The 26443-nt window shown below is 33.0% G+C and overlaps 3 protein-coding genes across 8 annotated transcripts; 2 read left to right on the top strand and 1 right to left on the bottom strand.

Annotated features, from left to right (window-relative positions):
- The first annotated feature begins 1220 nt into the window (after positions 1-1220).
- On the top strand, positions 1221-5552 carry LOC103875413. 6 transcript variants are annotated; one of them, XM_033286496.1, is made up of 5 exons: positions 1221-1482; positions 1658-2694; positions 2800-2890; positions 4618-4747; positions 5017-5552. In XM_033286496.1, the coding sequence occupies exon 2, from the start codon at positions 1689-1691 to the stop codon at positions 2115-2117; it is 429 nt and encodes a 142-aa protein (XP_033142387.1). In that variant the 5' UTR covers positions 1221-1482; positions 1658-1688; the 3' UTR covers positions 2118-2694; positions 2800-2890; positions 4618-4747; positions 5017-5552. The 6 variants fall into 6 exon arrangements, with proteins under 6 accessions (XP_033142387.1, XP_033142385.1, XP_033142383.1 ...); XM_033286494.1 differs by having other exon boundaries at positions 3054-4747; XM_033286492.1 differs by adding an exon at positions 3054-3150 and having other exon boundaries at positions 1658-2890.
- Positions 5553-5950: 398 nt separating this feature from the next.
- On the bottom strand, positions 5951-15623 carry LOC108872169. Its single transcript, XM_033286482.1, has 4 exons — positions 8013-15623; positions 7856-7944; positions 7578-7757; positions 5951-7497 (listed from the first exon to the last, which is right to left on the bottom strand). Exons 1-4 carry the CDS (start codon positions 8038-8040, stop codon positions 7306-7308), a joined length of 489 nt encoding a protein of 162 aa, XP_033142373.1. The 5' UTR covers positions 8041-15623; the 3' UTR covers positions 5951-7305.
- Positions 15624-20391: 4768 nt separating this feature from the next.
- Positions 20392-26443, top strand: LOC103875428 (probable 2-oxoglutarate-dependent dioxygenase At3g49630). The gene is made up of 12 exons (XM_009153948.3): positions 20392-20589; positions 20686-20801; positions 20897-21015; positions 21815-21878; positions 21979-22046; positions 23007-23065; positions 23167-23311; positions 23441-23460; positions 23550-23596; positions 23723-23803; positions 23889-23978; positions 24059-26443. The coding sequence occupies exons 1-12, from the start codon at positions 20553-20555 to the stop codon at positions 24209-24211; spliced, it is 999 nt and encodes a 332-aa protein (XP_009152196.1). The 5' UTR covers positions 20392-20552; the 3' UTR covers positions 24212-26443.

Here is a 26443-nt window from a genome sequence, read left to right as displayed (position 1 = left end):
TATATATATATATATATATATATATATATATATATATATATACATATATATATACAAATATATATATATATCTTGGAAATATTTTTATTTATTTATTTTGGTTAATATATATTAAATAAAATTCTATAAAATTAAAGGAAAATTTTGTTATGTATAATTAACAAAACATAAAATTAAATAATATTTCTAAAATTTGTAAATATTAAAAATAAATAATCATAATATGATTAAAAAAATAATTTTTTAATATTTGTTTTAGTAATAAAAATTATAAAATTATTTAAATAAAATTTTCGAAAAGTTATTTTATATTACTATATTTCTAACTTTACTATTTCTTGTTATATTAATGATAATTTATAAGTTATTACCTTATTCTAAAAAACTTGCCAAAACTATAAAACAACATTAAATGTAAATGTACATGTCACAATTAGTTTAAGCCTTGTCATCTTTATTAGTATGCTATGTCATCATTTTACTTTCCAAATTAATATAGTGATGACATGTATCAAAAATCACTTGATAAATAATGTACAAGTGATGTCCAATATATACGTTGATAACTAGGTGTCTTATCCGTATATACGGGCTTAATCGTTTTACAAATATTTATTAGTTTATTTTTTATTAATTCAAAAACCAGCATAATAACTTATTATTTATGTTTTCAAAAAATTAAATCTAACATGTATATTTATGACAAGAATCTAGTTAAATATATATGTTTAATTAAAATTTATTAAGGATACCATTGAATTTAACTACTTAATTTATTATACTTGTTTTATATAAGATATCTTAAAAAATATGTTTTAAGATAACAATACAATATATAAGAATTATCTTTAAAAAAAATTAATATTATTAATAAATATTTGTTTTTGATTATATAATTAATAATATATAAAATTCATTAAGAGTAAAATAGATATGAACCGTTCTAACTTTTAACGTAAGAACTGCGTTGCTAAAAATTATTTGTAAATAATAATAAAGAGTAATACCGCTTGCGCTGCCAGTCTGCCACGCCTAATAAATATGAACGTTAAAAACGTATAGATCTAACCAATTAATGAATTGACACGTGAATTCCCCAACTTACCGCCAATACAATACAAAACAAATCGAGAAAATTTAATGAATCAAAATATAAATAAATGATACGAAGTGGAAGAAAGTAGATAAGGTAGACCCCGGTAACCTCCACCGTTTGTTTGGTTAACGGAGTTACATTATATCCATAGGTGGAAGACAGTACGAGTTCTATAAAATATAAATACCTCCACCGTTTTGATCAAAAAAAATAAAAATAAATACCTCTACCGTTTGTTTAGTAACGGAGTTGCAATATATCCGTAAAGAAGACAGTACGAATCTGATTTATAAATACCTCACATCGTCTTCTTGAACCACTTTTGTTCTCTAGCTATTATACAGTTCGCATCAAATCAAAATTAGAGTTACAGATTCTCCGCTAAGGTGTGTGTATCTCTCTCTCTCTCTCTCCATCTTCTCCCTTTCTCTTACGCTATTAGGTCTAATTGATTGATTTTCGTGCAATTTATCTAATTCCGATTAGACCTGAAACGAAATCGATTCGATCTGGGAAGAGATTGTAGATTGCACATCGTATTCTAACCTTGTGATCATGCAGAGTGTGAGGACGGTGTTGAGATCACACAACGATGGAGGTATTTGGAAAATCTTCAGCCAATGTTATTTACTTGTCTGCGATACTGGGGCGTCGTGACGGACCCGACCCGAGTCACAAATGTGACTACAAATGCGAGAACGAGAACGTTTGTGGGAACATGTACCGTTGCAAGCTAACCGGGTTAACCCACGTCTGTGACAAGAACTGCAACCAAAGGATCCTTTATGATAACCATACCTCTTTGTGCCGAGCTAGTGGCCGGATCTTCCCGCTCTCCTCGGCTGAGGAACAGGCGGTTAGAGGTGTCCGTAGGAAGCTTGATGATGAGAGTCAGCCCTCTGAGAGCTGCGTTAAGCGTCGTCGGCGTGATGCTCACTTTCATTCTTCTCCTTTTGAGAGGTCTTTCGGTGTTGTTAGCCCGATCTGCAGCCGAGCTGGGGATGGAATGGATATGAACTAGAAGAGGCTTTTCTTTTATCTGCTCACCTACAATAATATATAACACTGCACAATAAGAGACGTTATTCATGTGCTTTTACAGGGAGAGTTGCTCCCTGTCTGATGAAGCATTTTTTCTCTGTGTTGTTGAACTTTATGTAGTAGTTATAACTTAGGAGACACTTTGTGATTCTGCTACTCTGTTCTGGACTTTCTTCTTTTAATAACTAGGTGAAGTAGAATAATAACCCACTTGTTTCATCTTCTGCTACTGCTTCTTTGTCCTTGTGTTTGTATACAGGGTAGAGGCAGCCTTTCTTTGGTTGTGTATCTGTTTTGGTTTGTTCTTAACTGTTACAAGATAGCATTGGTGATTCCTGATAAGTTTATTACGACAGGTTCTTCAAGATGAAGAATCCTTTTGGTTTGTCATCCTGCAGAATATTCTTTTGTCCTTTTGATGGAGACATGATTGATTACAACCTATACTTTGTTTAAGATCAAGTTTCTTCTTTTACATGATTGATGAGCCCTACAAGTCCTGAATTCTTTTATGTGTGTGCAGGTTTCATAGTGTTGTCATGCAGGACAGCTAAATTGTCATTACTCTCTCTTTACAATGAACCAATTATTTTGACTGATATGTTTCTCAAATTTCAAGTGTTTTGAGGGGTAAGTCTTAACAATTGGAAGCTTCCTTGTAGGTACATTTATGATCTCAACAGGCAACTAGGGGGAGAGGAAGGACGGGTATAGAAGAAAGATAATACATTAGCTAATGACATAGACTACATGGTAATTTTGCATTGGATAAACTGTGGCAAATGTCAAATTATTTTCTTTGGTTTGTTTATGCTGCAAGTTTTTTTGGCTTCTGTATCACCCAGTCATTTTTTTTTCATTCTCTCTTCATGTGTCTGAGGATCTGTTTTTTTTTCCAACATCTCCCAAACTTTAGTTTGTTGATTAAGACAACAAGTATTGACATCTTACGTCAACGGATTTGGACATTTTACATCTTACATCTTACATCTTGGCGAGAGAACTAGGTCCTGGTATGTATTACTATTAGCATATACTAGCAATTACTGGTTCTTCATTTATTATATTATACTGAAGGTTTCATACTCTTTGGAATTTGAATTTAATGTTCTTAGTAGCTGAATACATAAAACTTTAGTTTTGGTTATAAAATCATTCCTTCAGACTAGTAAAATAGGCCATAGGTCAACATTTTTTAAGTCTATCACTAGTTGTTTTCATTGATAGCCTGATAAAAAAAGATTACATATAGCCATGTTATATAGCTATATACTAGGGGTATTCCGGCGCTAGGGTTCGCACTTGTATATATTTTTTTTTGGTTTTTATATGCTTTCATTTATATATGTTGTAATTTATTTTATATCTTGTTTAGTTATAAAACTTCTAATATTTGACTAATTTTTTTTTCTAGGATAGGTCCAGCTTAAAAATCACACATGAGTTAACATTGTGACTTCTATTTCAATAGAATAGATTATGTTATTTCTTTTTTAAGGTAGTATAATATTTAACGTAATTCTGTTTCGAAAATATAGGAAAACATTTTAAAAGGTCACGGCAATAATAAATAAGTGAGATTGATCTCCGAGCTATAAAATAAATACTGTATGTAGAATATCATATATTTTAGTAAAGACACGAAAATAATATATTCTCCAAAAGTAGATATTCGGTTAATTAGTTATAAGGGAATAAGTTAATAATCTTTAATTCATTTGAATTTAAATAGAATAGATGTAGATAATTCTGTTGCAACTGAATGTAGATATTCTCAAATTGTTAACGACGTAAACAGTGCACTTACTTCATCTTCTCCAAATGCATGTGTTCAATAAATTATTAACATATTTTCAGAGCTTACAATCAAATAAGAATATCATGGAAAATACGTATATGAATACCAAACTTGACACATACGAAAACTGAAATAATCAAATAATATGGGAAAGACGTAAATGAATGCCAAACTTGACATGAACTTCATATTTATTACAAATCAGAAACTGGATTTAGATTAGATATATAGTACATGTCGATCTGAAAAACAAAAGCACTCTTGATTATTTTATATATTTTCGTAGGCAATGTTATATATGTGAAGATGATATTAGTTCATTTTGATTTAGATTAGATATATAGTACATGTCGATCTGAATAGTTAATTTTGTCGTTTATTTAATACAACTATTATTAAGGATTGAAAATGTATTGTGACCAACTCTAGTAAATAGTTCATTTAAAAAAAAATCACACATGAATTAAGGTTGTGACTTCTATTTTAATATACTCTTATTTGCTGTTGCTATTCTCTTGGTGATTAGTCTCTCCATCCTCAAAGCCCTCACTGTCCTTGTGTTAACTGAAACTCATGTTAACATAGTGAAGTAAGTTACGGTGTCATGTTATAGATCATGGATGATCTGATTGGTTTGTACCTCGTTCTAAGTCAGCAACATTAATGTCCTCAACTTGAACAGGAAGGATAGTGTCTTGGTTGTATTGTATGTCTTGCTGGGGGCTTTGCAACTTCTTCTTGCGCGGATGCTTCTTCGTTGCTGACGGGCAAGCCTCCCATTAGTTTCTGTGAATGTTATTCAAACCGGAAAAGTAAGTTCCAAAACAGTAGTTCTAACTTGTTAAATAATTCTCAGCATTAGGTGTGTTCGACCATTAAGACGATCTAATTCTGATATTCCTCCGAGCAAGGTGGCTGGTGTTAGGGGAAGATAACACTCTCTTAACCAGGACTGGTGTTGATCAGATACTGGAGAAACAGAGAGCAAATGACATGATGAAGTTGAAAATTATAAATCTGTGTGAAATATTGTCGGGTCAGGACTTACTTTTTTTCTTTTTCCGGCTTCTTTTTGGTGCAGATGATGATGATGGTGTGGATAGTACAGGACCACTTTGTCTTCTCTGGGATCTCGCTGAAGGTGCTTTGCCTGTCACTGCTACTGGTGTCTTCACCATGACTTCTTGCAATCTAGATGGTAGAGAAATCAATGATGGAGAGTCTGAATCAAAAATGCGTGAAAGTATGCAAGGGTTTGTTAGTAACGGAATGCTGAGTGCATTCCATTCACTATGTGCTTTTAGTATTTTGTTGTGAGAGTCGTACAGACTCTCTGCAACTGTTACTGGTTTATTAAAGCTAGGAGGAGATAAGTATGTAAAATCTTGGATAGTATCTACTGTTTCAGAACTTAGTGCAAATGGCATTAGGACTTATAACATGTAGTGAAGTGTCGCTTATAAAGGTTTATAGAAGTTAGCATCTTGGGTTTTCTTGATTGTGATCATCACTGATTAGTGTTCTTATTTTGTTGAGAAGTTTCAAACATTTTGTTGTACATAGTACATGAAGATGTTTGAGATGCTTGTTATCATCACGTAAGAATGTTTTACTCTGAACTGGGATGAAGCGTTGCGAACAGATGGATAATTTTTTTTTCTTAAAGCGTCCATCAACTCTTGCAAGTTGTTGCAATTTTTGTCACTACTATTAGAACCACTAACAAAAATAGTTTTTATTGTTTCATGCAATTTAAGGTTTCGTAAAATAAATGTGTTAAAATGCAAAAAAAAATATGGAAATAGAATCATCCATAATGTTAATATTATTAGAATTTTTAACACATACTATGTTTTATAAGACTCGCAGGTGCTGTCATGTTCGTAACAATGAAAACTGCATGAATACGTCGGAATATATAAACCTAACACATGCGGCCTTTTTAATGTTTAACTAGATCTCAACCCGCACAACCGTGCGGGTGTTATCTTTACTTTTTATGTTTGATAATTATGATTTGTTTTAAGTTTTTGTAAAATAAATTTGTTGGCAGCATGTGTTATTAATGTAAAGAACTAAAGTGGTATGTTAGATAAATCATTTGTTTTTTAATATTTATTATTTCTAAACTTACCATTTTTAAGTTTATTTATTTCCAAATCATACAATTTCTATGATTTGTATATATATATATATGTGTGTGTGTGTGTGCTGATAAAAAAAACAGATTTTTCAATTTTTTTTTGGTTTTTATATGCTTTCATTTATATATGTTGTAATTTATTTTATATCTTGTTTAGTTATAAAACTTCTAATATTTGACTAATTTTTTTTTCTAGGATATGTCCAGCTTAAAAATCACACATGAGTTAACATTGTGACTTCTATTTCAATAGAATAGATTATGTTATTTCTTTTTTTAAGGTAGTATAATATTTAACGTAATTCTGTTTCGAAAATATAGGAAAACATTTTAAAAGGTCACGGTAATAATAAATAAGTGAGATTGATCTCCGAGCTATAAAATAAATACTGTATGTAGAATATCATATATTTTAGTAAAGACACGAAAATAATATATTCTCCAAAAGTAGATATTCGGTTAATTAGTTATAAGGGAATAAGTTAATAATCTTTAATTCATTTGAATTTAAATAGAATAGATGTAGATAATTCTGTTGCAACTGAATGTAGATATTCTCAAATTGTTAACGACGTAAACAGTGCACTTACTTCATCTTCTCCAAATGCATGTGTTCAATAAATTATTAACATATTTTCAGAGCTTACAATCAAATAAGAATATCATGGAAAATACGTATATGAATACCAAACTTGACACATACGAAAACTGAAATAATCAAATAATATGGGAAAGACGTAAATGAATGCCAAACTTGACATGAACTTCATATTTATTACAAATCAGAAACTGGATTTAGATTAGATATATAGTACATGTCGATCTGAAAAACAAAAGCACTCTTGATTATTTTATATATTTTCGTAGGCAATGTTATATATGTGAAGATGATATTAGTTCATTTTGATTTAGATTAGATATATAGTACATGTCGATCTGAATAGTTAATTTTGTCGTTTATTTAATACAACTATTATTAAGGATTGAAAATGTATTGTGACCAACTCTAGTAAGTAGTTCATTTTAAAAAAAATCACACATGAATTAAGGTTGTGACTTCTATTTTAATATATAAGAAGTTTTGCATTGATAAAAGAAAGAACAACAGCCACGACTCAGACTTTTTGTTTAATAAAAAAAAAGAAAAAAAAAATCGAAATAAGCGAAATTGAAAGATGCTAAAACAGTAACTGATTCCGACTATTCGTGGTTGTTTGGGTTCTAGGTTCATTCCACACGTGCTTTCTTACTGGCATTCTCTTCCAGATCAACTTGTTCCTTAGCTACTGCCTCATGTCCGGGAATTGCACCATCAGCTGCGGTGGAATGCTCTGCAACATTGGACGTGATTGCAGCTATATCTTCTGATCCTGGTGACACATTCTGAAGAAGTGCTGGCTTGGTAACCTCTCCAACTTCCTGATAGCAACATAAAAAAGTTTGTATTCAGATATTTCTAAAACCATCAATTTCACATTAAGAAAGTTAACAATACTTACAACGAAGGTTATAATGGATGCGAGATCACGTGCATGGAATATGCGGGAAATGGTGAAGGCCTGGTGGTTCACAGTAATATTGAAGTCCTTCAACTTGAGCTGGAAAGTATAGGTATTTCTCACAATGTCAGCAAATGAGCGAGGTAGATGAACGTCGACCTGAGCAGTAGGACCTATACCCTGCAAGCATTGAAAATACATTATAGGTTATAAGTGCTCATTCTAATTGGACCAGTTACAGGAAAGGCTGATATTTAGAGGTTGATTATAGGTTATACCACAATCTGTGCAGCTTCAAAAGCTAGAACATGAGTCAGTTTAGTGACTTCTGCATTAAAGCCAAGGAAAGCCCATGTGCCAGTGTCATCTGTCGCAGGGGAATGAATATTTGGTTTTGCATCAAATAAACAGAACCACAAAGTAAAAATAACTTACCTGAATTCAGCCACAGCATTGGTTTCATTGCATGAGACACACGTGAATGAGGTCTCCTCTCGAATGAGTTTCTCTGAACAATTTGAGCAGCCAAATATAACACCAACCCTCTCCTAGCTGAATCTCAGTGACTTTAGCCGTACAGAGAAACTTAATGATCTGTCAAGTAGACATATACATTTTTATCTTATTTACTAATTAAATATTAAAATTTATTAGTGATGGGCCTAACTCACACCCAAAAGCTAGCTCATGAGTGGAGGATTGCCTATACACATATATATTGCCCAATAACCATGTCACCACACGATGTGGGACTTTAATAAGCCCCCTCGAAATGTGGGTGGGTAATGGTCCAATGGAAACAGCTCAAGCCCAACATCTCGGAAAGCTCCGGCAGATTTGACGAGGGCCAACAACATCATATCAGAGCAGGGGCGGATCTACCTGCATAGAGGGTGGCACATGCCCCATACTAACTTTATAATTTTTTGTTTGTAACATAATTTTGAGCATGTGAATCTAGCATATTTGCCTAAATTAAGTCAATGGTGTCACACACTCTCACGTTTGACTATATTATTCTCCCGACTCCCATCTTTTATTTAATTTATTTTGCTATTACCTAATTTAATGTGTCTAATTACTTTTTTGTTCTTATATTAAATTTTTTTCCATTTTTGTTCTCTTAAATATCTTTTAAATTGGTTATATATGTCTAATTTGTTCAGCTTTTTTTAGTACATATCAATCTTGGATTTCAGATTTCTTATTTTATACTCCCTAAATAAATATTTTTATATTTTATGCTTATTAAAAAATATATTAAAACCTAATAATAAATATATTATTTCTGTGATTAAATAACAATAATAACATTAATTGTTTAAAATTTAAAATTTATCATTCTTATCTTGTATTAAATATATTTAAAATGTAAAATATATATATGAAAATTTATTTTTTTGTATTTCACAAAATTACATATTTTAACTAACAGAAAAATATTTAATTAATTAAATATTTACTGTAAACATAAATTACTTTTCTACTAGTATAATAAAAATAGTAAAAATATTTTTTTGAAAGAATATTAAAAACATTTTAAATAAATAATATATAATTGTGCTCCATATAAAATATTTTCCTAGGTCTGCCCCTGTATCAGAGCTTTGTGAGGAACAACATGACACTAAGGCTCAGTTGAGAGCCATGGAGGGGATGTTTGATGTCCTCGCGGAAGAAAACCCGGCAACTTCACGGGCGTGGCAGAGTGTACACCCAACCGTTCACCGCGAACCCACTGCAGATGAGCAAGAGGAAATGGAGCGATGGGCCATTGACCATAGTTCCCAGCTGTTTGACGACTTTAACCGTTAGCAATAGTTTTTCGGTTTGTATTTTGGTTACTAAACTATTTTACATATTAGATTTAATTTTATATTTTATAAATTTTCAATTTTCTATGAAAAAGTTTCAATAAAATCATTTTTTTCATTTTCAAATTCGAGAATCGATGTAAGCCTTACAACCAATTAACATCGACTGTCGATGTTAATTTGTCGTAATATTCATGACCATTTAACATTGTCTTAACGACCAAAGTTTACGACTGCTTAATGATCAAACTTTACGACTGCTTAATGACTAAACATTACGAGAAAAAACGACCAAGAATTTAAACATAAAGTTTCGAATATGTTACGATGAAACGGTTTACGAGAAAATAACGGCGAACCCCTTTCGTCGTAAATGTTACGACGAAATTTCCGTTACAACGCGCGATTAATAACGAATTACGTTTCGTCTTAGTAGGTGATAACGCCGAACGACCAAAAGTGTGGTCGTTAAACGCATGTTTTCTTGTAGTGTTGAAGGTACAATGTTGAATGTGGGTTTCTATGGAGAAGCTATGGTGAAAACTCAACATTTACTCTTTGACTAGCTAGCGAAATAAGTTTGGGAATTCTCCTCCCATCCTAATACTCGAGGTCGGTCAAATATATTGGATTGCGTTAGTCTCCTGTTTTGCTTTTACATATAGAAAGAATGGGGAAGTACAAATTTTCTCGTTTGTGAGTTGGAAAATTTGGAAGGTACGTAATGATATCAATTTCAAGGGGTAACGGTAGTGTCTATTAATACCCGATATTATAAATCAGGCTTTTCTAGAATATAAACTATGGGTAGATGCTAACGATACAACATCTTACTTGGTATCAAACCCGTTAGATGTGAGAAAAAGGAGCACTACTTTACGTCAAGACTGCATAGTTCCTAATGTTACTGCAACATGTTGTATACATGCTTCATGGATCAACGCAAATAGCAAGGTGGAATAGGATGGATCTTTTAAAAACCAATAGTTCACGGATCCTCACCTCATCCATAGACCCAACTGATACGGTTTTGGAAGCAGAAGCCCTGGCGCTAAAGGAAGCAACTGTTACAGCTTTGGGAGACTTGGTGATAATGCAGAACTATATCAAACACTTCGGAGACTTGGTGATAATGCAAAACTATATCAAACACTTCAGAAAATGACATGAAGCACCGAAGAGAGCCTACTAAAATGCAAGTATACAGGGATATCTGGATGATATTTGGTTTACGACAAAGCAAAATTATCAGTTTCGAAAAATACAAGCCAAAGGAACCGAGAAGCAGATGAGTTAGCCAAGTGTGCCAGAATCAATAATCCTCCATATGTTGTCTCTTGGGTATTGTAATAGACTATTGTAACAGTCTTTTCCAAACTTAATATTAAGGGATATTTTGAAAAATACCCTACTTATGTTTTGAAATTTGGAGAATACATTGTCTTTAAATAAATTTGAAAACTATACTTATTTATATGTGATGAGACAATTTTGACCCACATGTAATAAATAAAAATAAAATTTTAAAGCATTAATATTCATATTATATTAATTTATTTGAGATAAAACTAATAATGATTAAACATACTCAAAATTTATCAGATTTCTGTTAGCATCTTTCTACGTAGAATTTTAATCATTTCTAAATAATGTTGACACCATGAAGGGAGGCTAATTACTTTGTACTCAATTATTTGCTTCATCAATTTTTGCTTTTGTTTTCTCTTTCAAAGATTCCTCATGCTTTTGAACCAAAGTCAAGGCAGCTGCAAATGGCTCCTTCCTTTCCAATCTCAAAGACTTGTTTCTTTTATTAGATGTTTTGGTTAACCCTTTTTTTTTTTGGTTAACCTTGTGATGAGCATGTTTGTTTCTTGTTCGTCACTTGCTTTTTCTGGGAAGAGGGTTCCATTTTCCTTGCTTTCTAGGTAGTTAGGACATCTCCAATGGTACACAATAATTTTCTTTATATTTCACTTTAAAATAGAGTAACTCTATTATAGAGTTGAATTTGCTCTATTGGTTCACTCTATAAGGGCATCTCCAATGGTACACTCTAATTTTCTCTATATTTCACTCTAAAATAAAGTTACTCTATTATAGAGTTGAATTTTCTCTAATGGTTCACTCTATAACAGAGTTATTCTATAATAGAGTGAAATATAGAGTAATTTTATTTTTTTGCTCCAAATATAGAGTTAAAAAACAAAAATACTCTATATTTCACTCTATTATAGAGTAACTCTATTATAGAGTGAACCATTGGAGCAAATCCAACTATATAATAGAGTTACTCTATTTTAGAGTGAAATATAGAAAAAATTATAGTAGATAGATAACAATTATTTAGTTGGATGTGTAAATATAATAGTAGCCAGATAACAATTTTGTTAGACCATCTACAATATATATTAGTTGGACAATAGTTTTAGAAACTTACCTATGTATATCTATTGGTGATTGGGGTTGCATTACATACATGGTGAATGATACTTAATAGTGTATGCGGCGGGTGCGATTGGTATGTATTATCCAAGTAATACAATTGGACAGTTAATAAAAGAGATATCCATGTAAATATACATTTAGAAGGAAAATATTGTTATGCATTATTTTCCTAAATAAGCTTAGATATCGTAAGTTATGTTCATTACATTTCTATTTCTTATTCTTTGTAGGGATTGGACTGCAGAACTTCCAAACTACAGCCGTCTACTAATGCCAATCCACCCATGTTTATCGCCTATGTTTTCGGATCGTGGAAGACGGTTATTGTAAAATTTAACTCGGGTTCAGTTTGTTTTTGGGAGGCAAATCCAACTATATAATAGAGTTATTCTATTTTAGAGTGAAATATAGAAAAAATTATAGTAGATAGATAACAATTATTTAGTTGGATGTGTAAATATAATAGTAGCCAGATAACAATTTTGTTAGACCATCTACAATATATATTAGTTGGACAATAGTTTTAGAAACTTACCTATGTATATCTATTGGTGATTGGGGTTGCATTACATACATGGTGAATGATACTTAATAGTGTATGCGGCGGGTGCGATTGGTATGTATTATCCAAGTAATACAATTGGACAGTTAATAAAAGAGATATCCATGTAAATATACATTTAGAAGGAAAATATTGTTATGCATTATTTTCCTAAATAAGCTTAGATATCGTAAGTTATGTTCATTACATTTCTATTTCTTATTCTTTGTAGGGATTGGACTGCAGAACTTCCAAACTACAGCCGTCTACTAATGCCAATCCACCCATGTTTATCGCCTATGTTTTCGGATCGTGGAAGACGGTTATTGTAAAATTTAACTCGGGTTCAGTTTGTTTTTGGGAGGCTAAACCTTTTGTAACGGTTGATAGTGTTTGGACGCCGTTGTTTTCATGGGCTTGAGAAGATTGTTATCTGAAATTTTAGTGTGGTTAAGGCTTGTTTTGCATGGTTAAACTTCCTTGTAACTGTGTATGTAACAAATTGACTTAATATGTACAAGTTTGGCTGTTTTACAATCACAAAATCCTTAAGCCCTATGTCGTACACAAATCATAAACCCTAAACCCTAAAATCTAAACCCTAAACCAAGCATAAACCCTAAATCAATACCATAAGCCTTAAACCCAATAGCAACAGCTTTGACCCTAAACAATTGATTATAACCTCTTACCATTATAATACAAAACATTAAATCATACAGAGAAATCATAAATCCTAATCCCTAAAAAAATACAATAAACCCTCAAAAAATACCCTAAACCCTAAATCAATACCATATAACCCAACATCAACACCTTAGACCCTAAACCATTGATCATAAACCCTTGACACTATATTACGATAAACTAAACGTTATATACAATTTCCTTAAGTCTAAGACCTGGTAGATGGAGAAGAAATATAAGTCAATTATCAGATGTCCAGTTTTCCTCATGGATAGTTAACACATTTTTTGGATGGCTAACACAATTAATGAACATGTCAATAATAATATTAGCTATAAATTATGATACCCTTACACTATATTTTTAGCCATAAATCGAAACTCCTTGTAGTTGAATTTGTAACTTGTTTGATAGCATGTTAACGATAATGAGAAATCTAACTTTCAATTATCCAGAATTCACTGTTATGGTACAAAAAAATTTCTATCCATTTAAAAAAAATTACAGCTAAAAATTTTACCAGCTGGTAATAAATTTAAATAGAGATGTTGCAGGTTCCTCGGCTTATCTTTGAAGATTATGGAATATGATTTTTATTAGAGGTAAACACTTTACAATATATAGATAGCGTTAGAACTTAAACTAAGTTACAATTATTTACATTAGAACCGGAAAACGTAACTCCAATGAACTTTTCTTCGTCTAGAAATAATTTTGTTTCTCTTTGAACTTTTCTTCATCTAGAAATAATAATATTAAAAGCACGAGCTTCCTACAGAGAAAATAAATGTTTTAAGCTCAGACAAAAGAACTATATTTGGTAAACAATATGCTCAACGTCTTCAAAATAGGGTGTAAATAGAAATCAGAACGGAGAAAGATGAAAAGATGCAGGATTTAATAACAAAATGTTGTGGACTAATAGAGAGAGAAAATAATTTCCACTTTCAAATTGTTTGACAATATTCAAAGACGTAGGGGATAGAACTATGTTTGATCTCACATTAAAGCAAGATATGAGTAGAACCAAATCTCCCAAAATCTTTTAACAAGATTTTGTCTATGTCAAATAGTAGTATTCATAGGAGATATATAGGGGCAACAGAGTCACGATTAATTACCAACAATATCAAAATATTGAGTTTTGGTATATTGTTAATTATAGGATAGTTCTTTGGTAGAAGAGCAAATTTCTCCTTATATTTTTTTGTAAAATTAGTATAAAACAACAAATACTATAAGTTCCAAAATAAAATTAATTTATGTATATTGCATAATTTAATTTTGATTTCACTTTCTAAATTTTACTGATAATATTTTTTTGCACTGATGTTTTTGGTATTTTCTTTTAAGCTGTAGGAAACGGATGGTTTGGTAAAATGTTAACACAGTTGTATGAAACACGTTAACGTCATGTCGATTCGTTTTCCTTAAAGTTGTACGAAACGGATCATTACTCGATTCAGTAATATCCAAATTTTAAGACAAATGTCTAAACACGTGAATCATGTTTGATTCGTTTGGACTTTATCAATAATACATTATCACAGATGTGTCTGGACATCGACAGTGATGACCTCTGAAGATCCGAAGAGATACGTTTGGTGTTAAGTTTTACCAAAAAAACAAATTTATGGGTAGTAAAATTATTATGATCATTTATTATATTCCAATTTTAAAATGAAAAGATGTTTATATATATGAGTTATTCTTGGGTTCACCCCCTAAGGTGCCAACCAATAATGTTTGAGTATTTGATATTTGATATCTTTTAAAAAAGGAAACAAAATTGAATTTCCAAATTATATTATATTTTTAAAATAAAAAATAAAAATATATAAAAATAGTAATAGTTAAAAAAATAAATTAATTAATATTGTTAAACGTCAGCAAAATACTAAACCTTATACCCTAAACCCTAAACTATAAACCTTTGGATAAACCATAAACTTTTGGATAAACCCTAAACTTTTGGTTAAATCTTAAACCCTAAATCATACATTAAAACTAAAACTTAATAATACTAAACCCTAAATCCAAATCACTAAACCATGAACCCTTGGATAAACTCTGAACCTTTCACTATAAGAAAACAGTGGTATTCTGACGGACATTCCGACGGAAAATGAAATCCTCGGAATATCCCGAGGAATTTCCGAGGAAACACAAAATTTGGTTTCCTCGGAATTTCCTCGGAATATACCGACGGAATTCCGAGGAAATATCAATCCGTTGGAATATTCTTATGGAATACCGAGGAAAAATGTATTCCTCAGAAAAAACCGATGAATTCCGATGATATATTATAGCCGTTAAAGAGCCGTTGGAGAGGCGTTGGGGGATTTTAAAAATTCCGAGGAAATTCCGACGAACTAGCCGTTGGCATCGGAATTCCGTCGGAATTTCCTCGGTCTGTCGGCAGGATTTCAACTATAAATACAAGCACCCCTCTTCCTCTTCATTCACTACATATCTTCATCCTCCCTCTCACTCTCTTTACACACGAATTTGATTCATAAAAAACATGTCTTCTTCAAATTATTTTCGTTCTTGGATCGATCGACCTAATTTGGATCCGAACACGAGATTGCTTACGGAAGAATACCAACGAGGTATAACCGAATTCTTGGGGTTAGTTCACCGACAACCGAAAGCAAAAACATGTATGTTAAGATGTCCTTGCTCTAATTGTAAAAATAAAAAGGTTATTAAAGAGTGGGATGTTTGGACTCATCTATATTTGAGTGAGTTTACACGAAGTTACAAAATTTGGTATCATCATGGGAAAACTGATTATGAACATGGTAGTACTAGCGAACCTCAGCCAGCGGTTAGATTAGAAGAACCAATTAGAACGGATGTAGATTATGGTGTAGGTACTGGGCAGATGGTAAATGATCATTTTAGAGGGGAAGATTTACCCAATGCAGAAGCTAGGAGATTTTATGATATGTTGGATGCTGAAAAGCAACCATTGTGCGAAGGTTGCAGAGATGGTCATTCAACTTTATCATCTGCTACAAGATTGATGGGCATTAAAACGGATTATAATTTGGCTAAAGACTGTGTGGATGCGATTGCTGATTATGTAAAAGGTATTCTACCCGAAGATAATGTAGCTCCTGGTTCATACTACGAGGTTCAGAAACTCGTAGCTGATCTTGGTTTATCGTATCAGGTAATAGATGTATGCAGAGACAACTGCATGATTTATTGGAGGGCGGATGAACAGCGGGTTTCATGCAAATTTTGTGGGAAGCCTCGTTATAAAGATACGACCTCGTTATAAAGATACGAGTGGAAAAGTTCCAGTGCCATATAAAAGGATGTGGTATTTGCCTTTGACGGAAAGGTTGCAGAGGTTGTATCTGTCTGAACGCACAACGCAACCAATGAGATGGCATGCGGAGCACTCAACAGATGGTGAGATCAGACATCCTTCAGATGCAAAAGCGTGGAAGCATTTCCAATCAAAGTATCCCGACTTTGCGTATGAGAGAAGAAATGTCTACCTTGGATTATGTACTGATGGTTTCAGCCCGTTTGGCAAGAGTGGAAGACAGTATTCTCTATGGCCAGTCATTCTTACACCATACAACCTACCCCCAAACTTGTGCTTGCGACGAGAGTTTTTGTTTCTCTCGATTCTCGTTCCCGGACCAGAGCATCCTAAGAGATCACTTGATGTGTTTCTTCAGCCACTAATATATGAGTTGCAACAACTATGGGCTCAAGGTGCTGAAACATACGATGTTTCGTGTAAAGAAAACTTTCAAATGTGGGCAGTACTAATGTGGACAATAAGTGATTTTCCAGCATATGGTATGTTATCTGGATGGACAACGCATGGAAGGCTATCATGTCCATATTGTCAAAATAACACTGATGCTTTCCAACTAAAACACGGAAGGAAAACGTAGAAGTAGGAATTTGTTTACGAAGAACAAGAGAGTGTTTGAAAGTCCACCTCCGGAAATTTGTGGGAAAGATTTGAAGACACAACTTAGAGATTTTGGTGCAGAAAGGACGCCAGACGTCGGTGGACATGAGCGTTTTCCGGTAGATGGTGTTGGAGACCTACATAACTGGCACAAAAAAAAGTATTTTCCGGGATCTGTCATACTGGGAGGATCATCTACTAAGACATAATTTAGATGTCATGCATATTGAGAAGAACTTTTTTGACAATCACATGAACACGATCCTTAATGTTCAAGGTAAAACAAAGGATAATTTGAAGTCAAGACTGGATTTAGTCGATATATGTGCTCGTTCAGAACTTCATGTTGATGAGAATGGTAGGGCTCCTTTTCCCATATACCGACTTGATGCAGCGGGAAAAGATGCATTCTTTGATTGGATTTCAAACGATGTGGAATTTCCAGACGGTTACGCATCTAATTTGCGTAACTGTATCGACAGAAAGGAAGGAAAGTTTACTGGCTTGAAAAGCCACGATTGCCATGTAATGATGCAGCGCCTCCTTCCGTTTGCCCTCAAGGAACTATTACCACGAAATGTTCATGAAGCACTTGCAGGGATAAGTGGTTTCTTCCGCGATTTATGCACGAGATCAGTGACTCTTGAAGGTATTGAAACTTTGAAGACTAACATAGCCGTGATTCAGTGCAACCTTGAGAAGATATTTCCTCCCTCATTTTTTTATGTTATGGAGCATCTTGTTATTCACCTGGTAAGAGAATTGGAACTTGGTGGTCCTGTGCAGTATAGATGGATGTATCTGTATGAGCGGTATATGTTCCATTTGAAGAAGATGGTGAAAATTTTAAGTAGGGTGGAAGGTTCTATAGTCGCACATATGATCAATAAAGAAACTTCAAACTTTGTCGAGTACTACTTTCCAGCAGAAGTTCAGACCAAAAACAGAAGACCTGCTCGGCATGATGATAGAGGCGAACGGGCAACATATCATGTTACGGTTCCAGACATTTTCACAGACGTTGGACGACTTAGCGGAAAACCAAAGGACCGTCGACTTACTGAGCAGGAGTGCAGTCATTTGCAAACATATTTGCTCACCAACTGCGAAGATGTTCTTCAATATGAGAGGTAAATAAATTAGCTTACAAATTTTTGTTTTAACAAGTTGAAATTTAAATCTTAATTAATTACATTATTGTCATCATATGTACAGGATTTTCATGGCAGAAAAGCGGTTCGAATATAGATACGGCACAGAGGACGAATTAGAAGAAATGAAGCAGAGAGAATTTGCTGGATGGATGTTTACTTATGTGAGTGCTTTAAACAAATTAAAATATCATTTATCACATATTTATGCTAATTCACATTTATTGATAGGTGTCTGCTGGTTTGGCCAGAGGTGAAACATTTGACGATTGGATACGCGAGATGGTCGTTGGACTATACTTTGTTGTGAAGTCATATCCGAGATTTTGTACTCGAGGATATGCATTCACAACTCAGAAGAGGAGACGTTCGAGTACGACTTATGATGCTGGCGTTTGTTCTGCATCAGGAGATGATGTATACTACGGACACATACATGAGATTTTGGAAATCAAGTATTTGGGCATCGTTGGATTGCGCTGTACTGTTTTCTATTGTGATTGGCACGACAACACTCGAGATCGAGGTGTGAGAACATATGCATTTGGTGTTACATCAGTAAATTCGAGGCGAAAGCTGCAATATTATGATCCTTTCATTCTTGCTTCTCAGGCCGATCAGGTAATTAAATGTTAATTATTCAGAAGGATTCATCATCATGTGTATTAATTTATAAATTTACTAATAATTTTTTAAATGTTACAGGTTTGTTATATCAAGTACCCCCAGGTAAGGAATAGAGATGATCCATGGGTTACTGTTACAAGACTCAACCCGAGAGGCCGAGTTCAGGGAAGTTCTGAGCTGGAAGACCCACTACAACCAAGCACATCCGGCAACTTAAGAGCAGCAGAAGATTTAGGTGGAGTTGGCCTTGTAGTCGATTTAACCGACTTCGGAGAGGAAGCCGCCGTTCACGTAGAGGATGAACCAGTGATTGGAGAGTTTCACCAAGATCCAGATTCAGATTCATCTGGTGATGATGACTCGGAAACAGACTAGCGTCGACTTTTTTTTTTTTTTAATATAAATACCGAGGAAATTCCGAGGGAAGATAGGTCTTCCTCAGAATTTTCTCGGAATAGACCTTGTCGATTTAGGGATTTGATTATAGAGTTCTTTTCCTCGGAATTTCCTCGGAATATTCTGACGGAATTCCGAGGATGGTAGGGGTTTCCTCGGAAATTCCTCTAATTCCTCAGAATTCCCTCGGAATATTCCGAGGAACTAGGGGTTTTTAACTGAAAACAACATTTTGCGGATTGAATAACACGTATATAACCTTCACTAAGTGTCTTAACCAGATTATGAAATCAAACTTTGGTGTTTTACCCAATAACATTTTTGTTAGGGTGAATGGTAGGATTTTTTTAAAAAAATTAATTTTTTTCGAAATTCCGAGGAAATGCACCCTTGGAAATTTCTGACGAACATTTCCTCGGAATAATTCGTCGGAATATACTGAGGGACAATTCTTCGGAATTTTCCGAGGGCCTGGTTCCTTGGAATTTTCTGAGGGCCACGTTCCTCGGAAATTCCCGATGAAAATTCCGAGGAACGTTTCGTCGGAACTTCCGAGGATTGGACCATCGGAAAATCCATCTAAATATTCCGAGGAAGTCCTCCCTCGGTATATTCCGAGGAAGTCCTCCCTCGGTATATTCCGAGGAATTTTCCGACGAACTGGTGGTCCTCGGAGTTTCCTCGGAAATTAGTTTCCTCGGAATTCCGTCGGAAATTTCCGAGGGATTTCTGAGGAATAATGAATTTCCGAGGAGTTTTTTCCGAGGAGTTTTTTCCGAGGGATTGTTTTGTCGGTATGTCGTCGGAATACTGTTATTCCGACGACATACCGACGATTTTTTTCCTCAGTATGCAGCTGTTTTCTTATAGTGTTTGGATAAATCATAAACTCTAAATCAAAAAATTAAAAATTAAACCCTAGAGTTTATGATTTATCCAAGGGTTCAAAGTTTACCTAAGGGTTTAGTGATTAGGATTTAGGGTTTAATGTTATTAAAATTTAGTTTTTAATGTATGACTTAGGGTTTAAGATTTTTCAATGGTTTAGGGTTTATCCAAAGTTTAAGGTTTAAAACTTAGGGTTTAGGGTTTAAGATTTAGGGTATAGGGTTTAGTATTGTGCTGACGGCTTAACAATATTTATTTATTTTTTTTTTCACTATTTTTTATGTTTTCTTTATTTTTTATTTAAAAAATATAATCTAGTTTGAAAATTCAATTTTATTTTATTTTTTAAAAGATATCAAATATCAAATACTCAAACACTATTGGTTGGTGAACCTATAGGTTGGTGTTAGGGGGTGACCCAAGAATAACTCTATATATAATAGACCAACGCGAAAAGAATTCATCATTGTCTAAGAATCTGGAATGGCTACAGACTCTAACTCACGTCTACCAATCATCGGTATTGAAAATTTTCGTAAATATAGTCATTATTAACTTTATCATCAAAGCTTTCATTTAATATTGCCAAGAAACTAATGAGAAAATGTTGTTGTAGACATCAGCCCTTTACTAGTAAAATGCGATGATCCCAACATGAAGGAAGATACCGGCGTGGTGGAGGTTGTCCGAAAACTAGACCGGGCTTGTCGGGACGTAGGATTCTTCTACGTGGTAACAAAAAATATGAGTTTGTCTTTTTATTCTGGTTTTATAAAAAATGTTCTGCATGGCCATGAGGATTTGAATTGGTGAGTGTGGTGGAGCAGACTGGTCATGGAATTTCGGAGAGTTTTATGAAGAAGGTGAAAGAGATGTCACATCAATTCTTCGAGCTTCCATATGCGGAGAAACTTAAGATCAAGATTACACCAGCAGCTGGATACAGGTTTGTTTCGTTGATCTTAACATAGTATATGATGTTTTCATTACATCGGTGCTATTGTGTTCATAATGAAAGAAACAATATACACTTTGTTAAAGATAACCTTTTTCTCTCAAAGATAATGCATACTTAATAAGAGTTTGGTGCCATTGATTTCCGACGTTACACGATAGTGGAACCAATCCGGTAAACTAGAAAAAAATGTTTCATCCTATATAACTGAATCATTTGCATGTTTTCCGATCTTGTCATTGTCGTGGTCGAGAACAAGAGGAAAATAGTTTGAACTTCACTAAAGATTGATCTATATATATAGATATAATAACACCATAGACAAGCGACTAAACACTATGACTATTCCTACGAAAAAGGTCTTGAGTTCAATTCTTATAGCATACAAAAACATTCTAGTTTTACTTTTGAACTCTAAGGTCCCTACCTTATATATGTATATTTTCTAGCATTTTAATTGAAAACCCTTTATCAAAAAGATTTATCTATAACAAGGGATCTTATATTAAAAGTATTAATACAACGTAAAAACTAGTTACTTACAAAGAAAATTCATTGGAACACGAATCAGATCGAGTGTATTTGTAGGACCTTACATATGTATATTTTCTAGCATTTTTAGTTGAAAGCCTTTTATCAAAAAGATTTATCTATAACAAGCGATCTTATATTAAAAAAAGTATTAATTACGACGTAAAAATTAGTTACTTTTTAAAATGAAAATTCATTGGAAGTCGAATCAGACCGACTGTGTTTGTATGTGCAATATTATGGGTGTTGGATTGCGCAGAGGATATCAGAGAATGGGACTAAACTTAACGGGTGGGAAACAAGATTTTCACGAAGCAATTGATGTAAGTGTGCCAACCGCACTAGCCAAGCGCTTGAGTCATTTTATCCAAGTATACAAGTAGTAAATATTCTACTAATTTGTTTTCGTTCTTTTATGAACAGTGTTACAAAGAGTTCGAGCAAGGGAAGTATGGGGAAACTGGAAAGGCCATGGAAGGGCCAAACCAGTGGTAAGAGTTTGCTATATTTTGCATTTACGTTTGTGCTGAAAAAAAAATGTGTTTTTGTTAATCAGTGATACATATATGAATGAGTCAAATTATAGAATAGCGGAAAAAAAAGTTAAACAGAGGTAATCAAATGGTAGAATAGAAAACATTCTAGAACTGTTAAAAAAACATTCTAGAAAAATAGATTTAGTCATACTCATATCTATCAATCTTGTTAAAACATTATAGGGAAACATCAATTAGTTACCGTGTTATTTACAACTTGCGTTATTAGAAAAATTTGAATTTTTAGATATTCTGTACAAAAAAAAGATATTCAGTAATTATCATACTGAATTTGGTCACAAAATATTAAATGTTTTTAAAATAAAATATATAAAGTTCTCTAAAAGTTGCATTTCCATAAAATGTTTAAATATTTTTATTTTAAATCTAAATGTATATTTCGTGTTTACTATAGTAAATTTTATATTTTCTGAATAATTGAATATTTTAGTCATAATTATTACAATATCATTATAAATTAATATTATATAAAAATACAATTCTTAATATATCGTATAATTATAAAAAGGTAAAATTGTTAATATATCTTAAACTTTTACATCCACAACTATACATTATCTAAAATGACTAAACAGCTAAAATTTTGTTAATAGTGCACACATTTTAATTGTATAGACTTTCAGTTTAATGATGTATAAATATTTGGTTTCAATAGATTTATGAAATTTTTTGAACAAAATGTTTTTAATGTTATTTCTGAAAAGCTCATAATAAACAATGGAATTGATTTTTTCCTTAAAAGCGAACAGTTAATGGATATTCTAAATAGTAAAAATAGCGAAATTATGTTTTGAAAAAAACGTTAAAATCTCGAAAATTGAGATACCACTATCATCATATAATTTTAAATTTCACTTGAGCTTTCTCTCTATTATTTTGACGTTTTCTTTGAAGGCCAGAGAATCCTCAAGAGTACAAAGAGTTGATGGATAAGTATATTAAGCTATGCATAGGTGTGTATTCAACCTATTCCAACCTTTTTTGTTTGTTTTGTGTGCCTTTGTTTTCAACTTACATTCTTTGTTTTGTAATTATTTCATTCCATGGTTTCAAGATCTTTCTAGAAACATCCTGAGAGGAATCTCCTTAGCTTTTGGGGGATCACCTTATGAGTTTGAGGGAAAACTGGTTGGAGATCCTTTTTGGATAATGCGCATTATTGGTTATCCAGGTGTTAACCAAGAAAATGTTATCGGATGGTAATGCACTTCTCATTATTGTTTACCTAGGAAGGCCTTTCTTTTTGTCTCACTTAATTAGTTGCTCACCAAAAATACTCTATCAGATGGTAACTCGTCTCTCTTTTTTTTTTCTTTAAAAAATTCCAGTGGAGCTCACACTGACTACGGTAAGTGTGATGAATATATTCATACTTTTTGTTTCAAGAGGGAGAAAAGCCATAACTTTTTTTAGTTTAAAAACCCCATAATTTTGTAGGTTTGTTGTCGCTTATAAATCAAGATGATGACAAAACTGCTCTTCAGGTACAATATATATATATATATATATATATATATATATATATATTTCTACTATGATCTTTCTCTTCTTTTGTTACTCTAAAAAATGGTTTCGTTGAGATTTTTTTTTCTAATTGTATCTTGCAAAAGGTTAAAAACTTGGCCGGTGATTGGATATCAGTTACTCCAATCCCTGGATCATTTGTTTGCAACATCGGTGACATGTTAAAGGTTTTTTGTTTGTCCTCTCTCAAAATATATAACTGTTTCACATATTTCGACAATTCTTGAAAACATTTGAAAATCAAATAAGCAGGTACTTTCAAATGGAGTATATGAATCCACACTTCATAGAGTGATCAATAACTCTCCTCGATACCGGGTATGCGTCGGATTCTTCTACGAGGTATAATATAACTTGTAACAGTCTTTCTGTTTTTCTCATTTCTCATTTCGGATTTTGAATCATGTATCTTTTCCGAACAGATCAACTTTGACGCGATGGCTGAACCATTGGATATATTCAAAGAAAAGTACCCTGGAGACGAAAGATCTCAACTTTCCAAAAGAGTTGTCTATGGAGAGCATCTGGTTAACAAACTCCAGACCACCTTCGCAAATTTAATGGAACACAATTAATTTGATTGGTTGGGCTTTCAAATGGCAATTGTTTTATCTGGATTTCTAGTTCTAATAAAAAAATATTACTATTTGCTAATCTCCTGAACATGAATTCAATAACTGTATCATGTGTACCTGTTGCAGTCTTAATGGGATAAAAATCATTGTATTCTAAAACATCTCCCTTTACATTAACGGGAATGGATAAGGACGCAACCACATATGCTATCTCGTCCCATTTGGCAGGATCTCTCGGCCTGGCTGCAATTTTTCTTTATATATATGGAAGGAAATATCCATCACCAACTATTAATATTGGGATTTTTCCATATCTTTAGCATATTGTATATCTTGTGTATATTCTCATATGTGTAGGTTTACCTTTTCCGAATGCTGTGTACATGTAAGGCTTTCCTTGTAAAGTTCATAGCCTATGTTTCGTCGTAAAAGACACGTAAAGAATTCCCCGTAAAGTCCATGCTACGTTTTGTCGTAAAAGACATGTAAACTTTATGACGAATTTGCATGTCTTTTATAGTAAATTCCAAGTAAAATTTAACGAGGAATTTATGGCGATTTTCTCAGAAAAGACTCGGTAAATTTACATCGATCTAACGAGTCTTTCCTCGTTAAGTCCACAAAAATTAGCTACGAATTTACTTTGGTTCTTGTTTTTCTACATTAAAATTTGTAATCAAATAAATAAATAATTTTTTTAAAAAATATTAAAAATTACATAATAGTACAATACGAAAATATTTTATAAATATTTAAGTTTCAAATTTATAATATAATAAAAATATTTTTTTAAAAAGTAGCTAGGGGTTGTTCTGGAACTCTTGAAAGAAGTCTTGACTCCTTCTCTCCAGATCTTCCCTGTCTTCCGGTGCGGGGTGTGGCTGTGGAATGCTAAATTGTGCTAGTCTATGCTGCAACATGCTCTCCAATTGCGGATTTCCAGCCGCTAAAACGTCCAGAAAACTTTTGAGTGAACCCAAATGAGCTTGAGTGAACCCAAATGAGCTTGCGTGACGTCCAAATCAGAACGCGTTGCGTTCAACTCAGAACGCAGCTGAGCAGTCTCATCATCCTGTGTCTGACTATAAGACGATGTCGCTCTTGGGACATCGTTAACAGAACCAATCCCCAGCGTACGTTCTTTTTTCTTAGGGACGATCTTAAAAAAAAAAGATCAATGTTAGTTAGTGATAAAGTGTTACATTAAATGAATAATAATAATAATAATAATAATAATAATAATAATAATAATAATAATAATAATAATAATAATATAATAAAAATTTGTATCTCCTCGTAAATCTTATCCACTTCAGGTGTGGATAATGTAACGGGTATTCCATTGGAAGACTGTTGGGTCAGTTGGGATTGTTGCTCTTCAATCTGAGAAACCACGTCGTTGTAGATTTGCTCAGACATGGGATCTACAAATTTCTCAGCCTTGTTCTTGTGGGATCTCTCGTTAAGGTCCTTAAGATATGGTAAAACTCTGGTCTCTTTGGCCTAAAACTATTTAAGAAAGTTAGAATATATTCAAAAAAATTAATTAATTAAAATATTTTCCATCTCGAGATGGATACCAACGTGAGGTTTTTGACCTGTAGAGTGAAGCATCGACAAGTTGCCATGCTCATCTTTCGTCAGACGGGAACTGGAGCTACTGTTGGAGACTTTAATCAACGATTGCATGTTCCAATAACGGATTAGGCCATCCCACACATCCTGTGTGATCTCAGTGGGTTTCCCGTGCTCATAACCCTTCACCAGCCAATCATCCTTCCAGTTTGAGACCTGTCCAACAATTGACCTTTCGCCTTCGCGACAAACGTTTTCTTCACCTTCTCGTTCACCCCTATGGACCGATGCCATTTTTCCTGTAACAAAAACTATTAGGTTAATAATTAGTTCAAAAATAATAAAAATTCTAAATAATATAAAAAATAAAGTTTATATAATTAATAGTAACTTACAGCGAACATTTTGAACCACGTCTTTCTGACGTGGTTCGGCGTCATTTTCTAGTTTTCCTATATATTAATTGAGAATCATTTAAAAAGTTGTAACATATAGTTTGTATTAATTACAAAAGATGCGTGTTGAGGTGTTATTTAATTAGGCTATCAATTTATCTTATCTGACAGCATAGCATGAGAATCAATTGAATAATTTCTAGGTCCATATCAATTCACTAGCGATATTATATTAATCCGAGCATAAAAAAAATGTTGAGGA

The sequence above is a fragment of the Brassica rapa genome, chromosome A01 (assembly GCF_000309985.2).
Source record: "Brassica rapa cultivar Chiifu-401-42 chromosome A01, CAAS_Brap_v3.01, whole genome shotgun sequence".
NCBI lineage: Eukaryota > Viridiplantae > Streptophyta > Magnoliopsida > Brassicales > Brassicaceae > Brassica > Brassica rapa.
The sequence above is the reverse complement of the archived record's forward strand: the minus strand, read 5'-3'. Positions and strand labels throughout refer to the sequence as shown.